This window comes from Pholcus phalangioides, unplaced genomic scaffold (genome assembly GCF_987345545.1).
Source record: "Pholcus phalangioides strain wild (caught in Gottingen) unplaced genomic scaffold, Ppha-v1.0 ptg000031l_1, whole genome shotgun sequence".
NCBI classification, from domain to species: domain Eukaryota; kingdom Metazoa; phylum Arthropoda; class Arachnida; order Araneae; family Pholcidae; genus Pholcus; species Pholcus phalangioides.
Genome location: NW_028301621.1, coordinates 7672591 through 7694735, shown reverse-complemented (window position 1 = coordinate 7694735; position 22145 = coordinate 7672591). Strand labels below are relative to the sequence as shown.

General features: G+C 38.7%; 1 protein-coding gene across 2 annotated transcripts in view; it reads left to right on the top strand.

Annotated features, from left to right (window-relative positions):
* Positions 1-22145, top strand: part of LOC149067071 (voltage-dependent T-type calcium channel subunit alpha-1I-like) — a 313211-nt gene that overhangs the window by 265324 nt on the left and 25742 nt on the right. For both annotated transcript variants that reach the window (XM_089252945.1, XM_089252946.1), the window contains exons 14-22: positions 2336-2491; positions 2740-2848; positions 6024-6298; positions 9390-9548; positions 9663-9862; positions 12186-12630; positions 16352-16431; positions 17958-18150; positions 19051-19235. In XM_089252945.1, the coding sequence (XP_089109071.1) occupies positions 2336-2491; positions 2740-2848; positions 6024-6298; positions 9390-9548; positions 9663-9862; positions 12186-12630; positions 16352-16431; positions 17958-18150; positions 19051-19235 (1802 nt within the window). The remainder of the gene's footprint in view (positions 1-2335; positions 2492-2739; positions 2849-6023; positions 6299-9389; positions 9549-9662; positions 9863-12185; positions 12631-16351; positions 16432-17957; positions 18151-19050; positions 19236-22145) is intronic.

Below are 22145 nucleotides of genomic sequence, written 5' to 3'. Positions count from 1 at the left end.
GACCAGCATTTTAGATTTCTCACTATCCCCGCTCAACCCAATATCGAGGAGGTTCAAGTTATAACAGACCTGAATTTCTTATGAACTTGAAATTCATTTTGTCCTCGAATCGCTGTGCCGAAATGCGGCCAAGAGTCAATCAAATTGAATTTCTAGAAATTCAAAGTAATGATTATGTATTCGTAGACACTTTTGATTTCTTACGATCCATTGCAGTCAAGCATTCTTAAACCCCTGCTCAACCAACTTCGACGACGTTCAAGTTGGGATCAAACTTTTTATGAATGGAAATTTTTATCTCCCCTGAATTTCGCCTACTTTGTATCTACATACGCTCATGAGTCAGCCGGGATTACACTATAAAACTTAAATATAATTAAAATGATAAAGGATCTTTTAAAAAACTTGAAATAAGCGTATTTTACCAATAAACGTATCGGTTAAATTCGCTCGAATGTAACCAATACGTTCATTGGTTGCATTTTTGAAGTGTTATAAAAGAACTTTAAAACTTTTATAGTGTAATTCCAGCATAGGGAATTGAATACCTAGAAAGTCAAAGTGATTATATATTCGTAGATGCTTTTGATTTCTGGCGATCCTATGCAATTCTACGACCTTTGTTCAACCCAACATCGACGACGTTTAAGTTATAATATACTTGAATTCTCTATGAATCGAAATTTTTTCGCCCTTGAATTTTACCAGCCTGTGACGAAATACAGCCATGAGTCCATCTAATTGTAGTTCTGGAAGGTCAAAGTGATCTTATTTGATATATTCGTAGATCTTTAAGATTTACGTTTCAGTGCCTCGAACATTCTACGGCCCCCTGCTCAACTCATCTTTTAGGAGATTCGAGTTATAACAATAGTAAACTCTCCATTTTTTTTTGGCTGAAGAGGTTTTCGCCTTTGAATTTTTCCACCCTATGCCGAAATACGGCCACGAGTCAATCGAACTGAATTTCCTAAAAATTCAAAGTAATCTTATTATACATTCGAGATGCTTTTGATTTCTTACGATACTGTACAGTTAGGCATTCTTTGACCCCTGCTCAACCCAACTTCGACGACGTTCAAGTTAGGCTTGAACTTTTTATGAATCGAAATTTTCCGCCCTTGAATTTCACCAACTCTGTGCCTAAACACGACCATGAGTCTAACGAATTGAATTTCTAGAAAGTCAAAGAGTAATCTGATTATCTACGACCTTTGCTCAACCCATCTCCAAGAAGATTCAAGTTGTAACAGACAAAGCAAATTTTATATAAACCAGAAAACTATTGCCCTTGAAGTTTTTCATCCTGTGGCCATAAATCAATTGAATTTAACGTCTAAACACTCAAAATTCTGCATCATTTTGATTCCTTTCTGACCAGCATCGATTCAAGTAATATCTTGAATGAATCAAGTAAACACCGCGAGAGTGAAGGATGGCGGAACCTCGTTCAAATCAGGACTGCTTTTTTGATTTAAAAAAAACTGATAAAGAGAATATCAGTAATGTTTTGAATTCAATCGCGGTGTGGGTCATTGATGTACGAGGCATACTACAGTTTGAAAACTAACTTAGTTGAGCGTTTTGAATCAATCTCAAACTTATTTGCTCAATGTGGCACCCAAAAGTGTTTGTTGCTTTTGCCTATTTTCTTGATCACGAAGTCTTGATCGATACCCATTTGAATTAGGCCCAGCAGAATAATGCTTGTCTGAGGTGAGAATTTCTACGTGAGTACTCGCACAGTATTTCTACTGTGCTCGCTACTCGAAAAAATTTACCGATTTATACGTAAATCTTGCAATGTTGTCAGAAAGTACGATAGTATTTGACAACCTCCACCATTTCTGCATAATTTATTCATATACAGAAATACCCCGACTTACGCTATCCTGATGTGCGTGATTCCGGAATTACGTGATTTGCTGGGAAAAATGCACATTTTTGTGCTGTAAACTAAGTAATTAAGGACCTTATTGCATTCACAATTCAAGTTACATCGTAAGAGGTTATAGCAAAGTGCCATAATATTACTGTTCACCCATAGTAAGAAGGAAACGATAGTTTCTGTACAAGTTTTTGTCCCAATTAACTAATGTATTTTTAGGTAAAATCATACCCCGACTTTAGTTAATTCGACTTACGCGGTTATCACCGGTCCCTCCTATCGCGTAATTTCGGGGTATTACTGTATGTAAATACAGTATTGCTAATAAGTTTCTAGAGGTCCCGATTCCGTCAATCGTCCCGTCTGCGTTCAAATTGACAATGTGCTATTACGTACGTAACGTAATCGACAATGAATAGTAAATACTAAATGAGATTACGTTTTCAGATATTGACTCAGGAAGACTGGAATATTGTCCTGTTCAATGGTATGGAAAGAACTTCCCATTGGGCTGCCCTGTATTTTGTCGCCCTGATGACTTTCGGGAACTATGTGCTCTTCAATCTATTGGTCGCTATACTGGTCGAAGGTTTTTCAGCCGAGGTAAGTGGAAGATTTCGTGGTGAAAATCACACCATAAAGAGTGACAAATCCGCTCAGTTCCCACGATGACACTACAATAAAAATTTATGTGTATCCACAGGGGGAGGTTACAGACATATACGTCTTTTTTCACTGTTTGCCATCTTTCTACGCTATGCTTTTTTGCTTTTCTTATGTCTTTCTATTCTTTTTTTTTGGCTGTGTCTGCTTTTAAGAAGAAAGATGTCTCTTCACAATTTTTATTTTAGGATGAAAGAAAACGCAGTGACGAATCCCTGGATCATTCGAAGAAGAAAAAAGAAAAGAAAAAGAGCCTTGAAACGGAAGAAGGCGACGCTACTTCTAATCTAGAAGGAGGTACAAAAAAAAAAAAGCAACAAAACGGTAGTTTTCCTCCGGCCTGGAAAACAGCAGTTATCAGAGCAGATTAGTAGTGCTAGAGAGAGAAAAAAGTTCCCACATTTATATAGCTTTTTTCCATGTAAATTTTCTTCTACACAAACTCTGAATGATATTAGAGAGAGAGAAAAACTCATTTCGAAAACTTTGTCCGTCCACTAAAAGATTTGAATCTCTTCCTACCAATGAAATCAATGCATATTCTCCGTTAGAGAATCACATAATCTCTTTTTAATGTTGAATTTCATCAAAAATTTGCTCTCGAAAGTCACAAAATAGACACAAGGACCTTTTCTCAAGAATATTGTTTCATTAAATATAATAAATCTGAGTGATAATTGATTTTTTTTTCTTCAAATCGTTAATTAAATTATAAATTAGGCTTTTTTATAGCCCATAATAATTTTTCAATCTATTTTTCTGGAGAAGGATTGAAACAGCCTGTGAAGTTTTTAGTCAGTTAATGGTATAACTCAGCGGTTCTCAACCGGTGCTCCGCGGAGCCCTTGGAGCTCACTGTGCACTTCCGAAGGGCTCCTCTGTGACTCGAGGAAAATAAAATAAATCAGTAAATTTGATAGGTAAATAAATAAAAAAAAGAGGCCTACAGGGTTCCGCCATAAAAATTGTATACAAAAAGTGCTCCTCGAATCAAACAGATCTCCGCCAGAAAAATCATGCACTGAAAAGGACTCCAAGTCCAAAAAGGTTGAAAACCGCTGGTATAACTCATACAGGATTTTTCTTAGGGACCGCATCAATTCCGCAGAACAGGACTTCATTTCTTGGAGTAGTCAATAAGTATGCACTACCAGAACTATACCTCTAACGACTCTTAGTTTTTATTTAAAACACTCATAGATAACAAAGGGTCAAAAAACTATCACTAACGACCCTTATTTTTCATTTAAAACGCTGGAAGATAACAAATGCTCACGTAACGACAAGTATAACGACCCTTATTTTTCATTTATAACGCTGGTAGATAACAAATGTCCAAAGAACTGTTCTTCTACGAACCTTATTTTTCCATAACCTTTTCTAACTTTTCAAGTAACTTAATTGGCAAGCATTGAAATATCCAGGGGATAAAAATTAAAATTCTGAAGGGTTATATTTAAGTAAACGGGGTACCCTGAATGCTAATTACCTACCAAAAAAATCTGTCAATATGTAAAAAAATATAGGATGTTGCACTTCAGGTAACAACACACTGTATAGTATAGTATAAAAATGTCATTTGTTGTTTGCCAACTTACTTTTTTATCATTGTCGAAGAACGCGCAGAACTGAGTTTTCTCCACACATGTTATTTCCTTCCCAAATGGAACGGTCAAAAATTATTCTTGCTTGGCTTGTCAAGAAATAAGAGACACGTGTGCCTTTGAGCTATTCTACTGGTAATTATTGAAACTTCATGAACATCTCATAACTAAAACAACGAATGTTTAGGAGTTGCTTAGAAGCATTAATGTCGAAACAAGCTCAAAATATAAAAAGCCTGTTACTTGACAGCAACGCTGCCAAATAAAGGGTTAATACTATGGTGGGTAATAATAATGTGTAAATAACTACCTCTTACGGCCCTTGGTTTTTATTTATAACGCTAGTAAGTAACATATGTCCAAATATCTATGCCTCTGCAAACCTTAATTTCATTTAATATTCTGGTAGTCAATAAATCGTCAAAGAACTACGCCTCTGCGAAACTTGGTTTTCATTTAAAACGCTGGTGGGTAACAAATAGCCAAAGAACTACACCTGTAGCGACTTTTGTCTTACGTTTAAAAACGTTGGCAGAAAAGAAATATCCAAAGAACTATGCTTTTAACGACCCTTAGTTTTCAACGGCGTAGTTTCAGCTGCAACGGTATATGTTTTTTATTCTTTCTTCGAGACACAAAACTGGCGCAATATTGCAGCTCCAAGGACAAGATAATTCTAATACACGGACTCTTGTCTCGTTTTTGTCCTCCCCGTTTTATATTTTTTCACCAACTTAAATTAAACAATGGAAAGGGAAGGAAAAAGGGATTGGAACATCATTTCTTTTCCTGCATTTTCGAAACGTGGCAAATGAAAAGAGCAAGTTTTAAATTCAAGTCAGACGAGGTTGGACTGCGATCTCAGTCCCCACGCTTGCGATGCGTTAACCCCTTAGCTTACAAGCGATTGGCAAGAAATTTGGTTTATCTATAATTGCTGAATCGGCAATAAATATGGTAACCTTCTACTAATCTAACCGCACGTTAGAAAAAGGAAAAGAAAGAGAAGAAAAAAAAAGTTGAAGTGAAAAAGAAAAAAACAAATGAAAGAGTAAAACCGCTTAAAAGATAAGAGTGTAGTCACAATAAAGTAGGTTCCTCTTTTCACACTCACCCTACCTGTTTTCTTTCACTCTAATAAGAAAGATACATCATATGTGGGAGAAAATCATTATATCAGGGTATAGAAAAACGATGATGAGGAGAGAGGAAAGAAAATAGAGACAACTTATTTGAATCTATTCCACTGGTGGGACGCAACATTTAAAGTGGTTAAAACGCTGTTGGATAACAGATAACAAATATAACAAATGGCTAAAGCTCTCCCATTTTCACTACTTTGTAGCATGGGGACGATCTAGCTCATAACTTTTTCAGACATAAGAATCTCTTGATAGACCTGTAGTTGTTCATCTTGAACTTTGAAGCATTTTCGACGCCCCTGGGGCCGTTAAGATTGTGAACGTTTCGAACAATGTCACGTTGCATGCACAACAGTTTTTTATGTTTCCTTTTGACGTCATAAAATTATGTTTTGAGTTTTACTCACGACGTATAGACATTAATTACATTTGGACACATTTCCTCTTCTCTGAGAGAGGATTTGGTTCTGCAAGTGCGGTCTTTCAACGGACTCGCTGTGGGAATTTTGCTCTTAAAACGGAAGCTTTAGTTCATCCTAAAAAGTATGAGGCATTTTCTTATTGCTTGGATCTTTTATCTCTCTCTTTTCTTCTACTCTATTATGTTTAATTGATATTCTTAACCTTTTAAGAATAAGAAACAAAACGAATAATCCTCGAATAGATTAATCGAAGCAGTTGGGTATGCAATGTGCTGCAATGTGTCCGTTGTTATATGTTTTGCAGAAACAGCAACTCAACAGCAGCAGCAGCAACAACAACAAGATGGCGTCGGTGGCGGTGGTGGCTCTTTAGCGGAGGAAGACCCGCACGATAAGAACGCAGGTGCCGGCAAGGATCCCGTCTGTGCCCCTCCGATTATCACCCACACGGCAGCGACCCCGCAGGGATCGCCGAACCTGACGATGGAACCCCTCATGAGGGACCTCAAGGACCGGCTGACGCCCCTCATGGCGTTCAGTGTCGCCGGCCAGTCCTTCGAGTCCATCGACAAAACATCGGTGAGGATCGCTGATCCTTGTCCTCTAATATATTACTAGCTTTATCCTTCCAATCAAATTCCTTAAATTTTTCTCCTTTTTTTTCTAATAATTTAATAGTGACACCCTGGTGCAGGTTTAAAATTGATTAACTAGGAGGTGTCCATTATGTCAGTTGATAATTACCGTATAGGAATCGATCAAATTAAACCCGTTCGAGTTGGTTTAAGTTGAACAAAAAAGTCACATTCTGTCTCTGATGGCATGTCAGAAAAAATAAAACAAAGCAGTTTATAGAGAAGCGAGAATGCATTTGTGTTCGTTAGAAGAGGCGACAATAGCTACCCGACTCCTTGGACACCGTCCGTGAAGAAGGACTTTGGTTTGGTCCGCTGCAATGACACATTGAACAAACCACATAAAGCCAAGATGAAGAAGTGATCCAGCAGGATTTTTCGTGGTCTAATTTTGTTGCGTGACGATTCACGTACTCATTCATACTTCTTTAGCACTTTTTTAGGTCTGAATGAATCAAGTCACGTATTGACAGATATTGACAACTACTACTACTAACAAACCACACATGCATTTCGTAGTTTTCGTTTAAGGAACTTCTAACAAATTGGTGCTTATCAAAATGTGCCGTGTATTTGTTGTGTTCATAACGTGAAGCTTGTTTCCTTGTTTCTGAAGAATTCCTGCTGTGTTTTTAAGAAGTGCTGCCATCCGTCTTCTGATTTCGGAAGCGACAACTGAACAGATCATTTTGCCTGTTATATTATGCGTGAATTTTGAATGTGCAGTAGGCCTTATTGATCTCTGTGGAGAGGCTATTCTAAATTTGGAAAATTGGCTCACATCTGCATGTCGAAGATAGACAGTGACTACTATTTAACCATCCATGCACCTCGTATACGTTCTTCAGTGAAATTTCTAACGAATCGGTACATGTCGGAATGTACATGTGTGTTCTGAGTGTATTTGTGGACCCTAACGCGTATTCATGTTATAATAGTTGTGCTTGCTTCGTGTTCTGCTAGTGCTGTTATCTATCTTCCATATTTTGAAGTAAAAATGATAAATACTTGAATTTTCGTGATATGTATCACGTTGAAGGTCTGCTTGCTCTCTGCGGAGAGATCTTTTAAAATGGGAGAATAGGCTAGCTCCACGCCTTGAAGACAAATAGTGACTGTATGATTTTCACTGTGTGATTGTATCAGGCCCTCCTCTCACGTATATATTCAAACCAATCTCAAGTTACCCGAAGACCAAGAGACTTCTTGACTGAACTCTACTCGAGTTGTCTGTTTCCCCCCAACACGGTGCCACTAAAAACACTTCATAACCCAAGAAACTGAGAAAAAATTGACGAACTGAACCTTCACACGATCACAAGAATATTTGCAAATAAGCGAGACGTGCAAGCAGTGAGACATTTATTAATTAATAACTTAGCCATATATTAGCCTAAAACAGACACAATGATACACCTTGACATGAGATCGTTCACGATAACCTAGAAGCGAGAAATTGCATACTATAAATAAGCATACAAGAGATCTGTACGTGAAACACGCATCACGAGTATTAAGAAAGTTTTCGAAATCGCGATACCGGAGTAGCGAGGAGACTACCGCGCGAAGTTTCCAGTCAACCGGTTGCGCAGGTATTTTAGTCACCAATATCCTCGTCCGAATTGCGCCATAGAAATGCACGTGTTAGGTCTCCTGGATATTGAATCTTCTGGTATTAAACCAACATCAGCATCCCCTTACGAAGAGGGCCTTAAGGACTATGGTTACGTTACCTAACTTAATACAAATGCATTCTGGCCTTCTTTATAGATTGCTTCATTCAATTCTGTCGCACCATCATTCAAATGTTTCTGTAAGTTTCGGTTATTCCTCTCCGGATGGATTCTATTTTATCGACCCTTACATTCAAAACAAAACAAAGCTGTCACGTAGAGTATTTAACTATATCTAAGCACAAAAGAATTCTTTTACCATAATAGAGACGGCTTTTCTATGCTGATACATTTGTATGCGCACATTTCTTGAAATTATCAAGAAATAGCTCAGATTCTTTAGTGACTGTAGAAATTCTCTTAGCTTCAATCGCTCAAGTGCTTCTTTCTTTTCTGTACGTAGCGCACACGAGCTTTCTAGTTCAGTGCTCAATATTCAACTCAACTTTACCTTGGCATTTTAGAAAAAAATACTTCACTATCAATCAATCTTCGCATCTATATTTCTATCATTTAATGCTCCAAATGTTTTATCATTCTCATGTGAAATAAAATTAATTTCGTGTGCCAGCAATTCACCGCCACGCAATTCACCAAAAAGAAAACTCACTGCAACGCAATTTTCGGACATGACAATTCACCACTAGGAAAATTCAGCTACAAGCAATCGACAAAGACAAAGTGATATAGTGAGTGAGTGGATAAGCATGTGAATGAGTCAGTGAGCAAGTGAGTGATTGATCAAATGATTCGGGGGGGGGGGGTTGGTAAGCAAGCTCGGCAAATGAATGAGTGGGTGATCTGGTGAGCGAGTGAGTCATTCAGACGATCAATCCCACTGTAACTCACCCGCTCATTCAATCGCTTACTCACTCTGTCACTCATACTGTCAGCTACCCATGTCCATGGTCACTCATACGGTCACTGGCTCACTCAATCGCTCACTCACTCTATTGCTCATACTGTCACATACTGCTCAAATCGCTCACTCGATCATTCACTGGTTCACTCGCACGGTCACTCACTCAATCGCTTACTCACTTGATCCTTCCCCCATTCACTCAACCACTCACACAGTTATTCACTCGCTCACTCATTCACTCTCTAGCTTATTGAGCAACCTATTCGGCCACTCAATCACGTCGATCACAACTCACTGGTGACGAATTATTGTCGGGGAATTTTTATATAGGTGAATATTTGGCGGTGAGTTGTCCGTAAATCAATCAATTTGACTTAAACGAGAAAGAAATATTATGTTGAGTCTGAACTGGTCTTTATCTAAAAGAAAAATTTATTTTAAACACACATTATATATTCATGTATGTTTTGTAAAATCATGTCTTGTGTGCATTCGTATAGACGGCATCAAGCCTACAAGATCCAAGTGGGATGTCCATGACACCGAGTCAGCGAACGAGTATAGCCAGCGACATACTCAACTTCATGCCATCGTACTCCCCGGAACCACCTTGTAAGATAGAATACCATGCCGGAAGAAATTACCTCGACGATGTCGATGTAAGTCAGTCATTCTGTCATTTCAACATGATTCGTTCGAGACAATGGATTATTCCTGGTGTGTGTGTATGTCAAAAAAGAGTAAAAACATTCTAAGAATGCTTTCGCTTACAGGATTGCATTTCTGAAGAATCCATCCGATCTTCCATCCCTAAAGTCGGTATGAACCCGGAGAACGAATCGACACTCAAACAGTTAGCAGCTTCGCAACGCGAACTCATCAGCAGAAGCGAGGGCGCCATGATCGAACAACAGCTGTCGCTGCTCGCCGCTGCTGCTGCTGCCGTGGGCGATGGCGGGAGGGCTGCGGCACGGTCTGTATATCAACCACATTGACATTTTTCTGTCGTAAAAACAAAACTAAAAACTGCAACATCTTTTAAAGAAATACATTTACGCAGATGCAACATTGTGTTCTCCATCTCGGAACCTTACATTCGTAGAGTATTCATAAGCGGATACAGGCTCTCCGGACGAGATGGGGGGATAGCCAATCACGAGTGTATAGTGAACGGGGTAAGCGAATGAATGTCCACCTTCACCCTCCCGCCTATGTCAATGATACAATTTTTTCACTAAAGTTGAGGGTATCGCCCCAGCCTACTGCATACGCCAATAGTCCAACTGTACAAAATGCTCTCTAACTTCAATTCGCCTCCGTTTCATTGCTCATCGTAGCTTTAGATTGACGCAGTTTCAATCTTTTCCTTTCAGAGGGTGGGAATGGAGCTGATCCTGACGCCATTGTCGAACCTCATACAGCTGGAAGGAAGAAGGGAGGGGGGAAGCTTTCGCCCCCACTGCTGCGAAATTCGATGAATTAAAATTAAAAACAATTTTTTTTTCTTCCAAGTCTCGCCACAGACAGCAACAGGCCTACAGACAGAGCAAATATTCAGTCATTACACTTCACTCACTTCACTTCTGAAATATAGATGGCAGCATTGAAAGAAAAATCAGACACAACACTATATACTAGATTGTTAGATACACACATTCATACTCCCGGCACAACTAATTCGGTAGTGAATTGCTCATGGCAATAGGCCGAAGTTGTGCCCGGTTTGAAAGAAAGAAAGAAAAGAAAGTGTTTTTTTTTCTTCGCACCTAAAATTTGCTTCTCCCTAAATTTTTCTGCCCGAATAGTTGCGCTTTTTGTCCCTCCCTTTAGTTCCAGTCCTGATTTGTGGTGTGATCAGCATCAATAGTTAACAACCTTTGGCTAACGGGAACGACGAAGCTGCACACTGCCAAACCTATTACTTTATCTGTGAAGAGTCCTGAGAGTTATTTTCATCAAGAAAATGCACTCCTTAGTCACTCAAAATGGTAAAAGTAAACATCCCGGACGCAAAGAGCAAAGCCGCCGGACCTATCTCGTCACTGAGATCTCCCCTTCTAGTCCAAGATATTCAACATTGAAGGACCGGACGCACCTCGCTTCAAATCTCAGAGAGCGAGAGCCCAAAATCCAGTCCGTGCCAACACACCATGAAGTTCTAAGATTCCTCTAAGCGTTTTCAAGACCAACTGGCTCGTTGATTTTCAGTCACATATTTTATATTGATCTCTTCCGCTGTGGGATGCCGTTAATGCTCTATTTGTAGGATTTTGGGATTGCTATTTTCCTGTAACATCCACTCTTCAAGAAAGTTTGAAATCACACAACTGTAGGTACCTGGGTTCATCTGGCTGTTTAGGTTCAATCCGGGTGCAGCAAGCACCATGAGACCGGCTAGGAAAAGTGTTCAGACACGCTCTTCACCAACACAATCCCCTACTCCACCTTTCTGTGATCGGAAATCTGGGAAGCACAATCGGACATGAAATGCCAACTAACTGAATAATCTCGTGAAGCTAGGATACATTTATGTCCAGCCTTGCTCAATAGTCATTCGAAAATATTTGCTTCTAATTTTTGTCTCCCCCCCCCCAAACTGCAACGAAGCATCGTCGGCATGGTTTGGCTAGCCCAGCCTAGCCCAATGTTCTTTGGTGAATATTTGCTCAGAACACTCTTAAAGTACATTTAAATAATACGCCAACGCGTGTTGTGATTGTTGGCGCTCTTCGACCATTATATGACCAGACGGATTGAAACATCAGGAAGGAAGGCCGGCTCCTTTGACTTGGGTTGAAACTAGAATGTCCTTGTCGTTCTCTTCGACCGGCCTTCCAATACCTTCGAACCACTAACATTTGACGATTATTGCCAACGGAGTGGCCACACTACTCACAAGCCTTGTGACATATTGGGCCAGCCTGGACCTACCTTAAACACAACTCGCCCAGCCATACATCATATTATCAGATGTTCAACCAATCAACAATGCAATACGACGCAAAATAGCTGAATGCACAGCCCTTAAGTAATGATCGTCCCGTACGGTCATCCTGCATGATCAGATGTTTTACTCATGTAAGGTTCGGAAATGAAGTTCGTTCACAAGCTCAAAACACGATTACGTTTCTGTGTTTCTAATTTTATCGCATTCCTTCAAGGTTTTGCAAATTTTATTTCCCTTCAAAAAAGTTGTACAGATTCAACCATTCAATTAAGATGTCTTGACGACTCTATGACCAAATAAATTACTTCAAATACATTCAACCAATAATTACTATTCTGTTCTCGAGCAGGTTACGTGTGCTGAGTCACCGGCACTGCAACGGAGGAGTCCCGACGATCAGGGCACTCTGCAAGGACGTTCAGCAGCAGCAACAGCAAGTGCCAATAAAGGACTCGGACGTTCAGCAACCGGCCCACAAAGACATTAGCCCTCAGTATTCGTTGGTCAGCCAAGATTCGATCACAAGCGATTCCGGGGTCCGCCGAGATTCCATAGGTCCGTGCGACCCGAGAAGCAGGCAGGACTCATTAGCCAGCACGCATGTCAGCGGTCAGAGCTCGCTGACAAGCGTATCCGTGTATCCGAGCAGGCAGAACTCGTTCAGCAGGTCGACGGCCAAAGAAGTACAGGAAATAACCATCGAAGAGGAGATACAGGACGAGGCGGAAATCGAGGTGCCCGAAATCAGGAAAAGACCCAGAGTGAAAAATGAAAACTGTGTGCTGACCGAAAAAGTAAGCTTCGTAATACTTAAAGCAAATTAATGAATTAATTTCTATCGCCCATGCGCATATCTATACCACCTACTCGTAAATAAATGTTACTGTGATCTGCCGCCGCCTCTCCCCCGTGTCCGCCAACTTAACCGTACAATTCTTCCCAGAACTTGACTTGACCTCGTACACCATTCCTCTGCGAAATTTCTAATGAATCGGTACAAGATAGAATGGGTGTTCCGAGCATATGTGCAGCCCTTAACGTATTTATGTTGTCAGAGTTGTGCTTGTTTCCTATTCGTGCTCTTGCTGCATACTGTCTGCCATAATTTGAGGTGAAGATGGTAAATGTATGAATTTACATGTTATGTAAGTGCCATGTAAAAGGTGTGGTGTGCCAGCTCTCTGCGAAGAGATTTGTTCAAATGAGGGAGCGGCTCGCATTCGAGCCTCGGAGTTGGAAAAACTTCGTAGCACACACCGGTGTCCTGCCCATAGGTATCCTAACATGAACTTTTTCACCTTTGGGAATACATGATAGTGATCTTTCACCTGTGTCTTCGCATAACGTGTTTCAACTTGGAGGAATGTCATAGTGATCGAGCACCGGTGTCCGTAAATAGGCTATATACTCTTGTGGGGTACTAAGACACAGTAATCTTCCACCTGTCTTCACATACTGTAATCATTTTTGTCATTTTTAAGACAGCGGAAGACATTTATGATACTGCTCAACTAAAAAGTGACGTATGCACTAGAAATTAACCCCTTCGCGTTCAAGCTGTTAGTGATAAATTTGCGGGATATGGTCTAGATCAGTGGTTCTCAACCGGTGTTCCGCGGAGCCCTTGGTTCTCCTTGTGCACTCACCTAGGGCTCCGCGGCCGCTCGGGGCAAATTAAAAAACCAGTAAAATTTAAAAAAATAATTATAAATATTTTTAAATAGTAAAAATTATAATGAATGAATAATGTATTATTTGATGAATAATTAAAAAATTGGCCTGCGGGGCTCCACCATAGAATTTTTTTACTAAACAGGGCTCCGCGAGTCAATAAATGTATTGAACCGCTGGTCTAGATGAATAGGCAATAAATACAAATACAACGCCACAACAGGCAAAATGCCGAACGAGGTGGTTGAACATATGGTAGCCTTGTTTGTGATGTCCGGATTCGTCCTTTCCCGTTTCATCCTTAGGTCAAAATAGTGCCGTTTCATCCGAGGCGATAACATTAGTGATTTTATCCGCTCTTATCCCCTCTTTGTTATCAGGATTACACCTTCATGGGGGAAGGGTGGGGGGGGGGGGTGGAATAACATGTCGAGTACCCGATGTAAAGAAATAGTACCAGAGTGATTGTATTACATTATTACATACAAGTACACAGTGGCTTCATAAGCTTGATACATAGGTGAATCTCACATAACTTGGAAATAAGGTATTTAATTTCGAAAGTATGAATAACGTAGACTTTATCAAACCAAAAGACGGGACATTCTTGTATAATATGTATTTTACTCCTGAATTTAAATATCCTGTAAAAGGTTGAGAAACGGTGTTTTTCCAAACGAGGTATTTCCAGAAACTCTATTACTTGTGAAAACACGGGGTGTTTATCTTGATTGACAGCAATGACAAGAGATCGGATGAAACGAGACTATTTTGACCTAAGGATGAATCAGGAAAGGAGAAACGGTACCTAGCCGCCTTTTTCACATGTTAGAAAAGAAGGGAAAAAAGCAATAATGGTGGGAGAGGAACAGCACAGACAGTAGGTAATTACACTGCTGGCCACCGTAAATGCAACACCCTGAAGGAAGCATGCAAATAATATGAAGTTTACAACATGCATTAGCGGAGGTGAGATATGCAAATGATTAGAATTTCAGCGCAGACGCACATCACGCGCGCCTGTGGCGCCACTTCAAAGCGCTATTTAAGGCTTGGAGATTTCGACGATTTGAAGTACGGCAATTGTGTTTTTCTTGTGTTTTTTTCCAAAAAAACGATCAATTATGCCTCGTAGAAAACAGCGATCATCTTTTGATCAAGTATCCGAGTTCGACAGAGGAAGGATAGTGGCCTACCGAGATTGTGGATTATCTTTCAGGGAAATCGGTAGTCGTGTTGGACGAAACCAAACAACTGTAATGCGGATATGTGATCGTTGGATGCAGGAGGGTACGACGGACCGACGTGTTCGATCGCATCCACCTCAGTGCACCACTTCACGTGATGACAGGCGTATTGTGCGTATGGCAGTGACGGATCGCTCAGCCACATCACGAACCATAGCACAGCACATTCAGTCTGTACCGCATCATCCAGTGTCTGCGCGTACCATTCGACGCCGTTTACAGCAGAGTGGTCTGTCCGCAAGACGTCCATTGCTTCGTCTACCCTTGACACAGAACCACAGACGTCTCCGCCGCCAATGGTGCGGTGAAAGAAGGATGTGGATGGCACAATGGAATGAAATTGTCTTTACTGACGAGTCACGCTTCTGTCTGCAACACCACGATGGTCGGATTCGAGTCTGGAGACAACGTGGAGAGAGGATGCTGAACAGCTGCGTTATGCACCACCACACTGGTCCTGCACCGGGTATTATGGTATGGGGCGGTATTGGATATCACTCTCGCACTCCTCTAGTACGCATTGCCGGTACTTTAAAAAGCCAGCGCTACATCCCCGAGGTGTTGGAGCCAGTTGTCCTTCCTTACCTTCAGGGCTTGCCCACAGCCATATTTCAACAGGATAATGCGCGATCACACGTGGCACGCATTGTCCAAAGGTCGTCCTAGATCGTCCTAGTGGACCTTGTCTAAAGGTCCACTAGATCGTCAATCGCCAGATTGAATTGCTTCCCTGGCCAGCTCGCTCTCCGGATCTTTCGCCGATAGAAAACATGTGGTCCATGGTTGCTCAACGATTGACCCAGATTACATCCCCAGCTGCCACACCAGATCAACTTTGGCAACGCGTGGAAGCTGCTTGGTCTGCTATACCCCAAGAACACATCCAAAGTCTCTTTGAATCAATGCCGAGGCGTGTGGCAGCGGTGATCTCCAACAATGGCGGCTACTCTGGCTACTGATTTTGGCAGGAACCACACTTCACAGAAGTCTATAAATTTAATCATTTGATGCTTGGTCAACATGTTATCTACAAAATAAATATTGTTGCGATATCTCTTGTCTGTCTTGGTGTTGCAATTTTGGTGGCCAGCAGTGTAGATAAAAGAGTTACAGAGAGATAAGAGATGTACAGTACTTTGCTTTTTTGCCCTCACCTTCGTGTTCTTTATATATGTATATGTGTGTATATATACATGTGTGTGTGTGGAGGGAAATGCCGTGGAGAACGAGGAGGGGGAAGCTGAGAAAAACGGGGGGGGGGGACCACACACTCACAACTTTGTTTCATACGGTTACAATATAGCTTCGCAATGAAAAAATAGTTTGAAGAAACTGTCAGCTGGATTTAATTTATTTCACTGGCATTTTTGGTAGCAATATTACGTCCCTGATCGTAAAGGGGGGGGGGGCCAACGTCAAATTATCTCACTATCATCGCGATTGCACCATCAACTGCGCAACGGTGTCAACTTATCTATTAAATTTTTGAATAAACTTTTCAAGTTTTCAGACATTAATATTCAAATAAATTTTTTTAATAAAAAAAACTATAAAATCAAATTGGTTATTGAATCGTATTTTTGTCTTTGTGTTTCAGCTGTGCTGGGTTGTGGAACCTAAAGGATGGATCAAAGAACGAGAAAATTATTCTATATTTCTATTCCCTCCTTCCAACGGGTAAGACATATCACCTAAAACTTACGTTAACGTGTTTTTCCTCCCCATGTGCAATAATAGCGATAGAAGAACCATTAAGAAAGAGCAGTACGAGTATCTATGGGAAATAATACTAGCTTAATTCATATGCATAAAGCTATGTAATCCATTCAAAAAATTGAATGCATCATATTTCATGCATATAATCAAATTTACGCACCTGTCTTTGAATCAGAGACCGAGTGAATCTTCTAAGGTTACATCTCGTACAAAAACGTATACAAATTTCTAGATTTGCTCACATAAATCTACAAAAAAAAAAGATGAATTCGCGTGAATAAAAACCCAATTTACGTGAGTAGCTTCCATAATGCGTTTTTTAAAGGGAATCTATAAATTGAATGCTGCTTGTATATATCTCTTTTTTTCAACATAGAATAAAATATTTTCCTATGATACAGCAATCGTACATTGTGTGTTCCCCTTTTTTCCAATAAAAGAATTTTCTCTTTTTTTTTCCTGTTCACGTGACTTGAATTCGAGAGAGAAGTAAATGAAATGCTTGAAATTGATCAAAGGGGACTATACGGGGTGAATAAAATCTCTCTGACTTGAAATAACTTGAGAATAGTGAAAGCTCCAGCTGTCGAACTTGGAATAACGGTATAGAGAAGCCCGATTTGTTGCATCGTGTGGAACATCGCTTTAATGCGTGACCCCCGTGTGGATCTCGAAGCATTTTACGGTAGCCTGCCTGTGAAAAGGCTTACATAATTATAGATTTATTAGAAATGCTGGGGGAAAAAAATCTGAATGAAAAGATATATTCAAAGAACTAATGAAATATTTAATATCAAATTTACTCTTGAATTATGAGAAATAACTTCAGAATTAATGAGAAATAACTTCAGCATTAATGAGAAATAATTTCAGAATTGGTGGAATAAATTTTTCAATACATGAATATTTATAATTAATGGGAATTTTGCAGAATAGATTATTGTATTTTAGGTCTTATATCGTGATACAGCGCCATCTGTGAGTCAAATTTTTAGTGAATTTTTTGTATTCATAACAAAAAAATATCTACGCCATGATAATTATTTCAGTGCAAACCACACTTTTTTTACGTCAGTTGGTTGATTTTTTTTTTTGTCAATTTTTAAATTGTGTCATGGACTTTTACTCCATCCAGTAGCTATGCTCTGTAACATTTGGTAAAAAATTCGCTGAGATATTTATTTCAGATATTTCGCTTTGATGATTAAAATGCTTGAATTTTTTTAATGCAAAATAAGTTAGTATCAAAAAAAAAGAAGATATTCTTAAAAAGTGGCAGAAATTAGAAATTTCGAATATTGATATCTCAGCGATTTTATCTTCAAAAGTTAATTTGAATTACTAATTTCTCTTACCCCTTGTAAATTTTAGGGGCGCCTTAATTCGCCTTAAGAGATATTTACATGCATTTTTCTGCTTTACCTCAAAAGTCTACTTTTCAGTGGTTAGTTCGAGTGGTTTAATTGCATTTATGATTTTGTTTGAAGGATGCGCCAAATATGTAACATGATTGCCGGTAAAAAAAGCTTCGATTACGGAGTTCTGTTCTTCATCTCGCTGAATTGCATAACTTTGGCGATGGAAAGACCGACGATTCCTCCTCTCAGCTTCGAACGGACCATGCTGACAGCTGCCAACTACGTGTTTACTGTTGTCTTTGCACTGGAGATGTTCATCAAAGTAAGAAATACTTTATAATTAGGATTAAGCAATTTCACATTTACGAAGTACATACGATAAATGCGAAATTTGCCATTTTGATTAATAAAATCAAAAATTTTGATTTTTGCTAATTTTCCGCGAAATCTTAATAATTTACACTTTTTGAAGCGAAAATAGGTTTTTAATAATTTTTGCTGAGAACTTAAAATTCTAGAACTTTCAACTGAGTACGGTACTTTGATACTTGAACTCATAACTAAGCTATGAAAACATAATAATTCGCTCTCGTGGGCTTAAACGTTTTTGCGAATGAATACAAAATTTTTCATTTGAAAAATATTTTTGCGGATGAATGCAAAAATTTTGTTGATGAAGTGAATGCAGAACATTTTATTTAAAAAATATTTTTACAGATGAATGCAAAATTTTTCAACTGAAATATCTTTTCGGATGAATATAAAATTTTTTATTTGAAATTTTTTTTTTTAAGATGAATGCAAAATTTTACATTTTAAAATTTTTTAAGATGAATGAAAAATTTCCACATGAAAATTTTTTATGGAAGTGAAAGCAAAGTTTTTGTGCGAATAAAAGCAGTTTTTTTCTTCAAAAATTTTTGTGTGAGTGGATGCAAAGTTTTTGATTTGAAAAATTTTACTTTTAATTTTCATGCGAATCAATACAAAAACCTTTGATTTGAGAAATGTTTTTGCGTAGGACTGCGAAATTTTGGATTTGAATTTTTGTTTTTTTTTTGAGTGAACGCAAAATTTTTGATATAGTTCCCGACTTTATATTATTATTATTTTTGTGTGAAATTTATGTATCTGTAGTTATAATAAAATGCCGGGAAAAGTTATTCTAATTTTTCTTGTGAAAAAGAATGTACTTATTCACTCTGATATATTTTTGTATTAGGTGATCGCTAAGGGTCTGTGGTACGGAGACCATGCTTATTTCAAAAGTGGTTGGAACGTCATGGATGGAGCCCTAGTGATCATTTCAATGGTGGATTTTTGTCTTTCTTTCATCGCTGACGGTAGTCCGAGGATCTTTGGCATCCTTCGTGTCTTCAGGCTTCTGCGATCTCTGAGACCTCTCAGGTAACAAAAACCGTGATAAATCTCGATCATTCATGACATAGATTCCGTATTCTCCCATCTTCGTGTGTGTACGTGGTAACTATCTGTAACAGCTTTCCTGATGCGAACGCATTAACTCGTCATAATCTGGCTTTCCCTTTAACGGATACCTCACTCGTAAATAGTTATCACAGTCATTACTGACTGTAATAATTGAAAATAGGGGTGCAGCACGTACCAAGAAGTCTGATAAAGCTTTTTATAGTTGTTATCTTGTATTATTAAACCTCATAGGCACCTTGTAAACATTACTCTTAAACTTGCCGCAATGTCTGAAACATTGAAGTCCCCTGCTATATGCAATTACTTTTGGATACCTTCAGCCTGAACACCCTGTACTTGTGCTCATATACAGAGTGCCATGTAAGTCTTAATTCGGCCTTTATTTCATCAACCGTTCGTCGTAGAGGTATGGTTTTAGCTTAAAAAATGCTCGAAATGTATTTGAAAATCATCCTGTACCAATTTTGAGTAAAAACTAAGCGTGTGTCCCAAAATGAATAATCTCCATTTTTATACATTCCCCTTGTCCTCTAACTTATAAATAGAAAGTTATTGCCCTCTCTCCTCTGTGAGACCAGTAAAAACAATTCACGTTTCTAAGTGCAATATTGTCTGGGATATTTGAATTCTCAAAATCGGAGAAAAAATTAGGAAAGAACAGGATAAATTAACGGACAGGCTCATTTTATGCTGTTCTTTCCCCCTTTTGCTCTAATTTTTCAAATTCAAATGTCTCTGAGAGTTTATTTCATGTGTGACACTCTGAATTTACTCTCAAAACTGGTACAGGGTGATTACTGAACACATTTTGAGCATTTTCTGAATTGAAACCATGTCTCTACGACGAACGGTTGATGAGACAAAGGCCGAATTAGGACTTACAGGGCACCCTGTATACCTTGATACCTCTATTCCTACTAGTTAATTATAATCAAACTATCAAACGAAATAAATTTCACGGGCATTTTGCATCCGAAATTTTCTTAGTAAGTCTGTTAATTAACAGACGGCGGAAAATGTTGGAGGGGGGTAAAATAAAATATTCCCTCGGCGAACTTCAGTCAAAAGGCAAACGAAAACATCCTGAAGAATTGAAATTGACAATTAGCGTCATGTCGTAATTACAAATCTCGAGTCCGTCCAATATACGAGCACGAATTCCTCGTGAATTTATCATGAAACAAGTCCGAGGCATTAGTCAGACACACTCGGATCCTTAATAACCAACGAATCGAGGAACCATGGCTTCCTCTCATATGACGACGTTCCTGCTCGAACAATAATAATTTATAAGGCCCATAAGCTTTCTGAAGGAGAGAGAGAGAAGAAGCCATTCTTCTTCTTTATTCAACGGAAAGTGATTGCTTCATCGCATTTCTACTTACTCTCTGAGAGTTAATTAAATACTGCTGCCGTTTTGGGTTTGTTTCTGACGTCTAGGATGTTGGGACTTTATTGATTGAAGAGGAAAACACAGAGGTCATGGATCACATCCCGTAATAACATGTCCTTTAAGAAAACTTTTTTCAAAAATCCTACCAGTTGCGTGAAAAGCAACAGCAGCAAAATCAAGTGATTGACAATCAAAATCCGCGAGCTTTTATAAAATTTGATTGGAAAAACGAGGGAAGTCCGAATTTATATAAAGCTTTACATGAATTAAATCTATGCTTTGAATGATTAATTAGATAGAAAAAGATTGAAAACGGTAATCCATCTTTTACCTCATTCCTCCAATAATTGTCATTCTAAATAATTGAATATTTTTCTTTCAACGATGTCAGTGCTGTAATTTGATTTATTACGGGACTGAAATTTATTTCATGAGATTACGTAAATGAAAAAACCTCAAAAAAATCATTAAGAAAGAGAAGACATTTAAACAGGGTGATAGCCCATGAGCAAAACCTTGAGGAGTGGTTTAACAGGTACATGCCGATTGCCCTCACGTGGAATCGTTTCATAGATAAAAATGACTTGATTGTGTGCCCTCACCTTAATTTTAGAAAAACAGATCGTTTACACCAAGTTTTTTTTAACGATATTTTAATAATTGAGGATGATAAAGGCAGAAGAAACATCGTATATTTACCGACATTTCACTGTATCCGATTATTTTATAAGTGGGCACAACTTAGCAAAATAATCAATTTTTTTATAAATTACTGAGAAATTGATTTCCCGGAAGGATAGAAAGTGAAAAAATATTATCAAAATTTATACGTGTAAAATTAGAAAGTAATTTCAAAGTCAAAGAGAAGAAACCATGCCCAAATGCATGGCTAAAAAACAATTCCGATTTATTTTAGTAAGCAAAAAAAATCGAAACCAAAACTGACGTTAAGTGAATCAAGATTTATCTACCACAACAAAATAAATAAAGAAATTTCAACCGATATTTAACTGCATCAAATTTCCCTATGATTGAGCTCAACTGTAATGAGTTTCATCGAACTTAAAACATTAATTTTTCCAAAAATAAAAAGAGATAAACATATTCTTATGACATGCATCAATTCAGAAGTTAGTGTTTCGAGCCAACAGTAAAGGGCGCTAGTTTAAACTTTTTTTGATCATGATCCGCGTATCAACATATTTTTGATCGCTCTTCCAAACCAAACTGCACATAATTTTTTCATGTGATTAGTGTTACTCAACCCACACACAAATGACATGGGTGAGAAGTTTCAAAATCCTCCCCCTCCCTATCATCTACAATGACGAAAATCAGACTGAGGGCAATAGACCTACCTGTTGCGGGAACACGTTGAATATTCAAACCCTTTCATTTTGAGGGTAATTCACCGAGTCCCGATGGAACTTATCTAAACAATAAATCTTTGTCATACAATGCGTAGTCGTAACGCA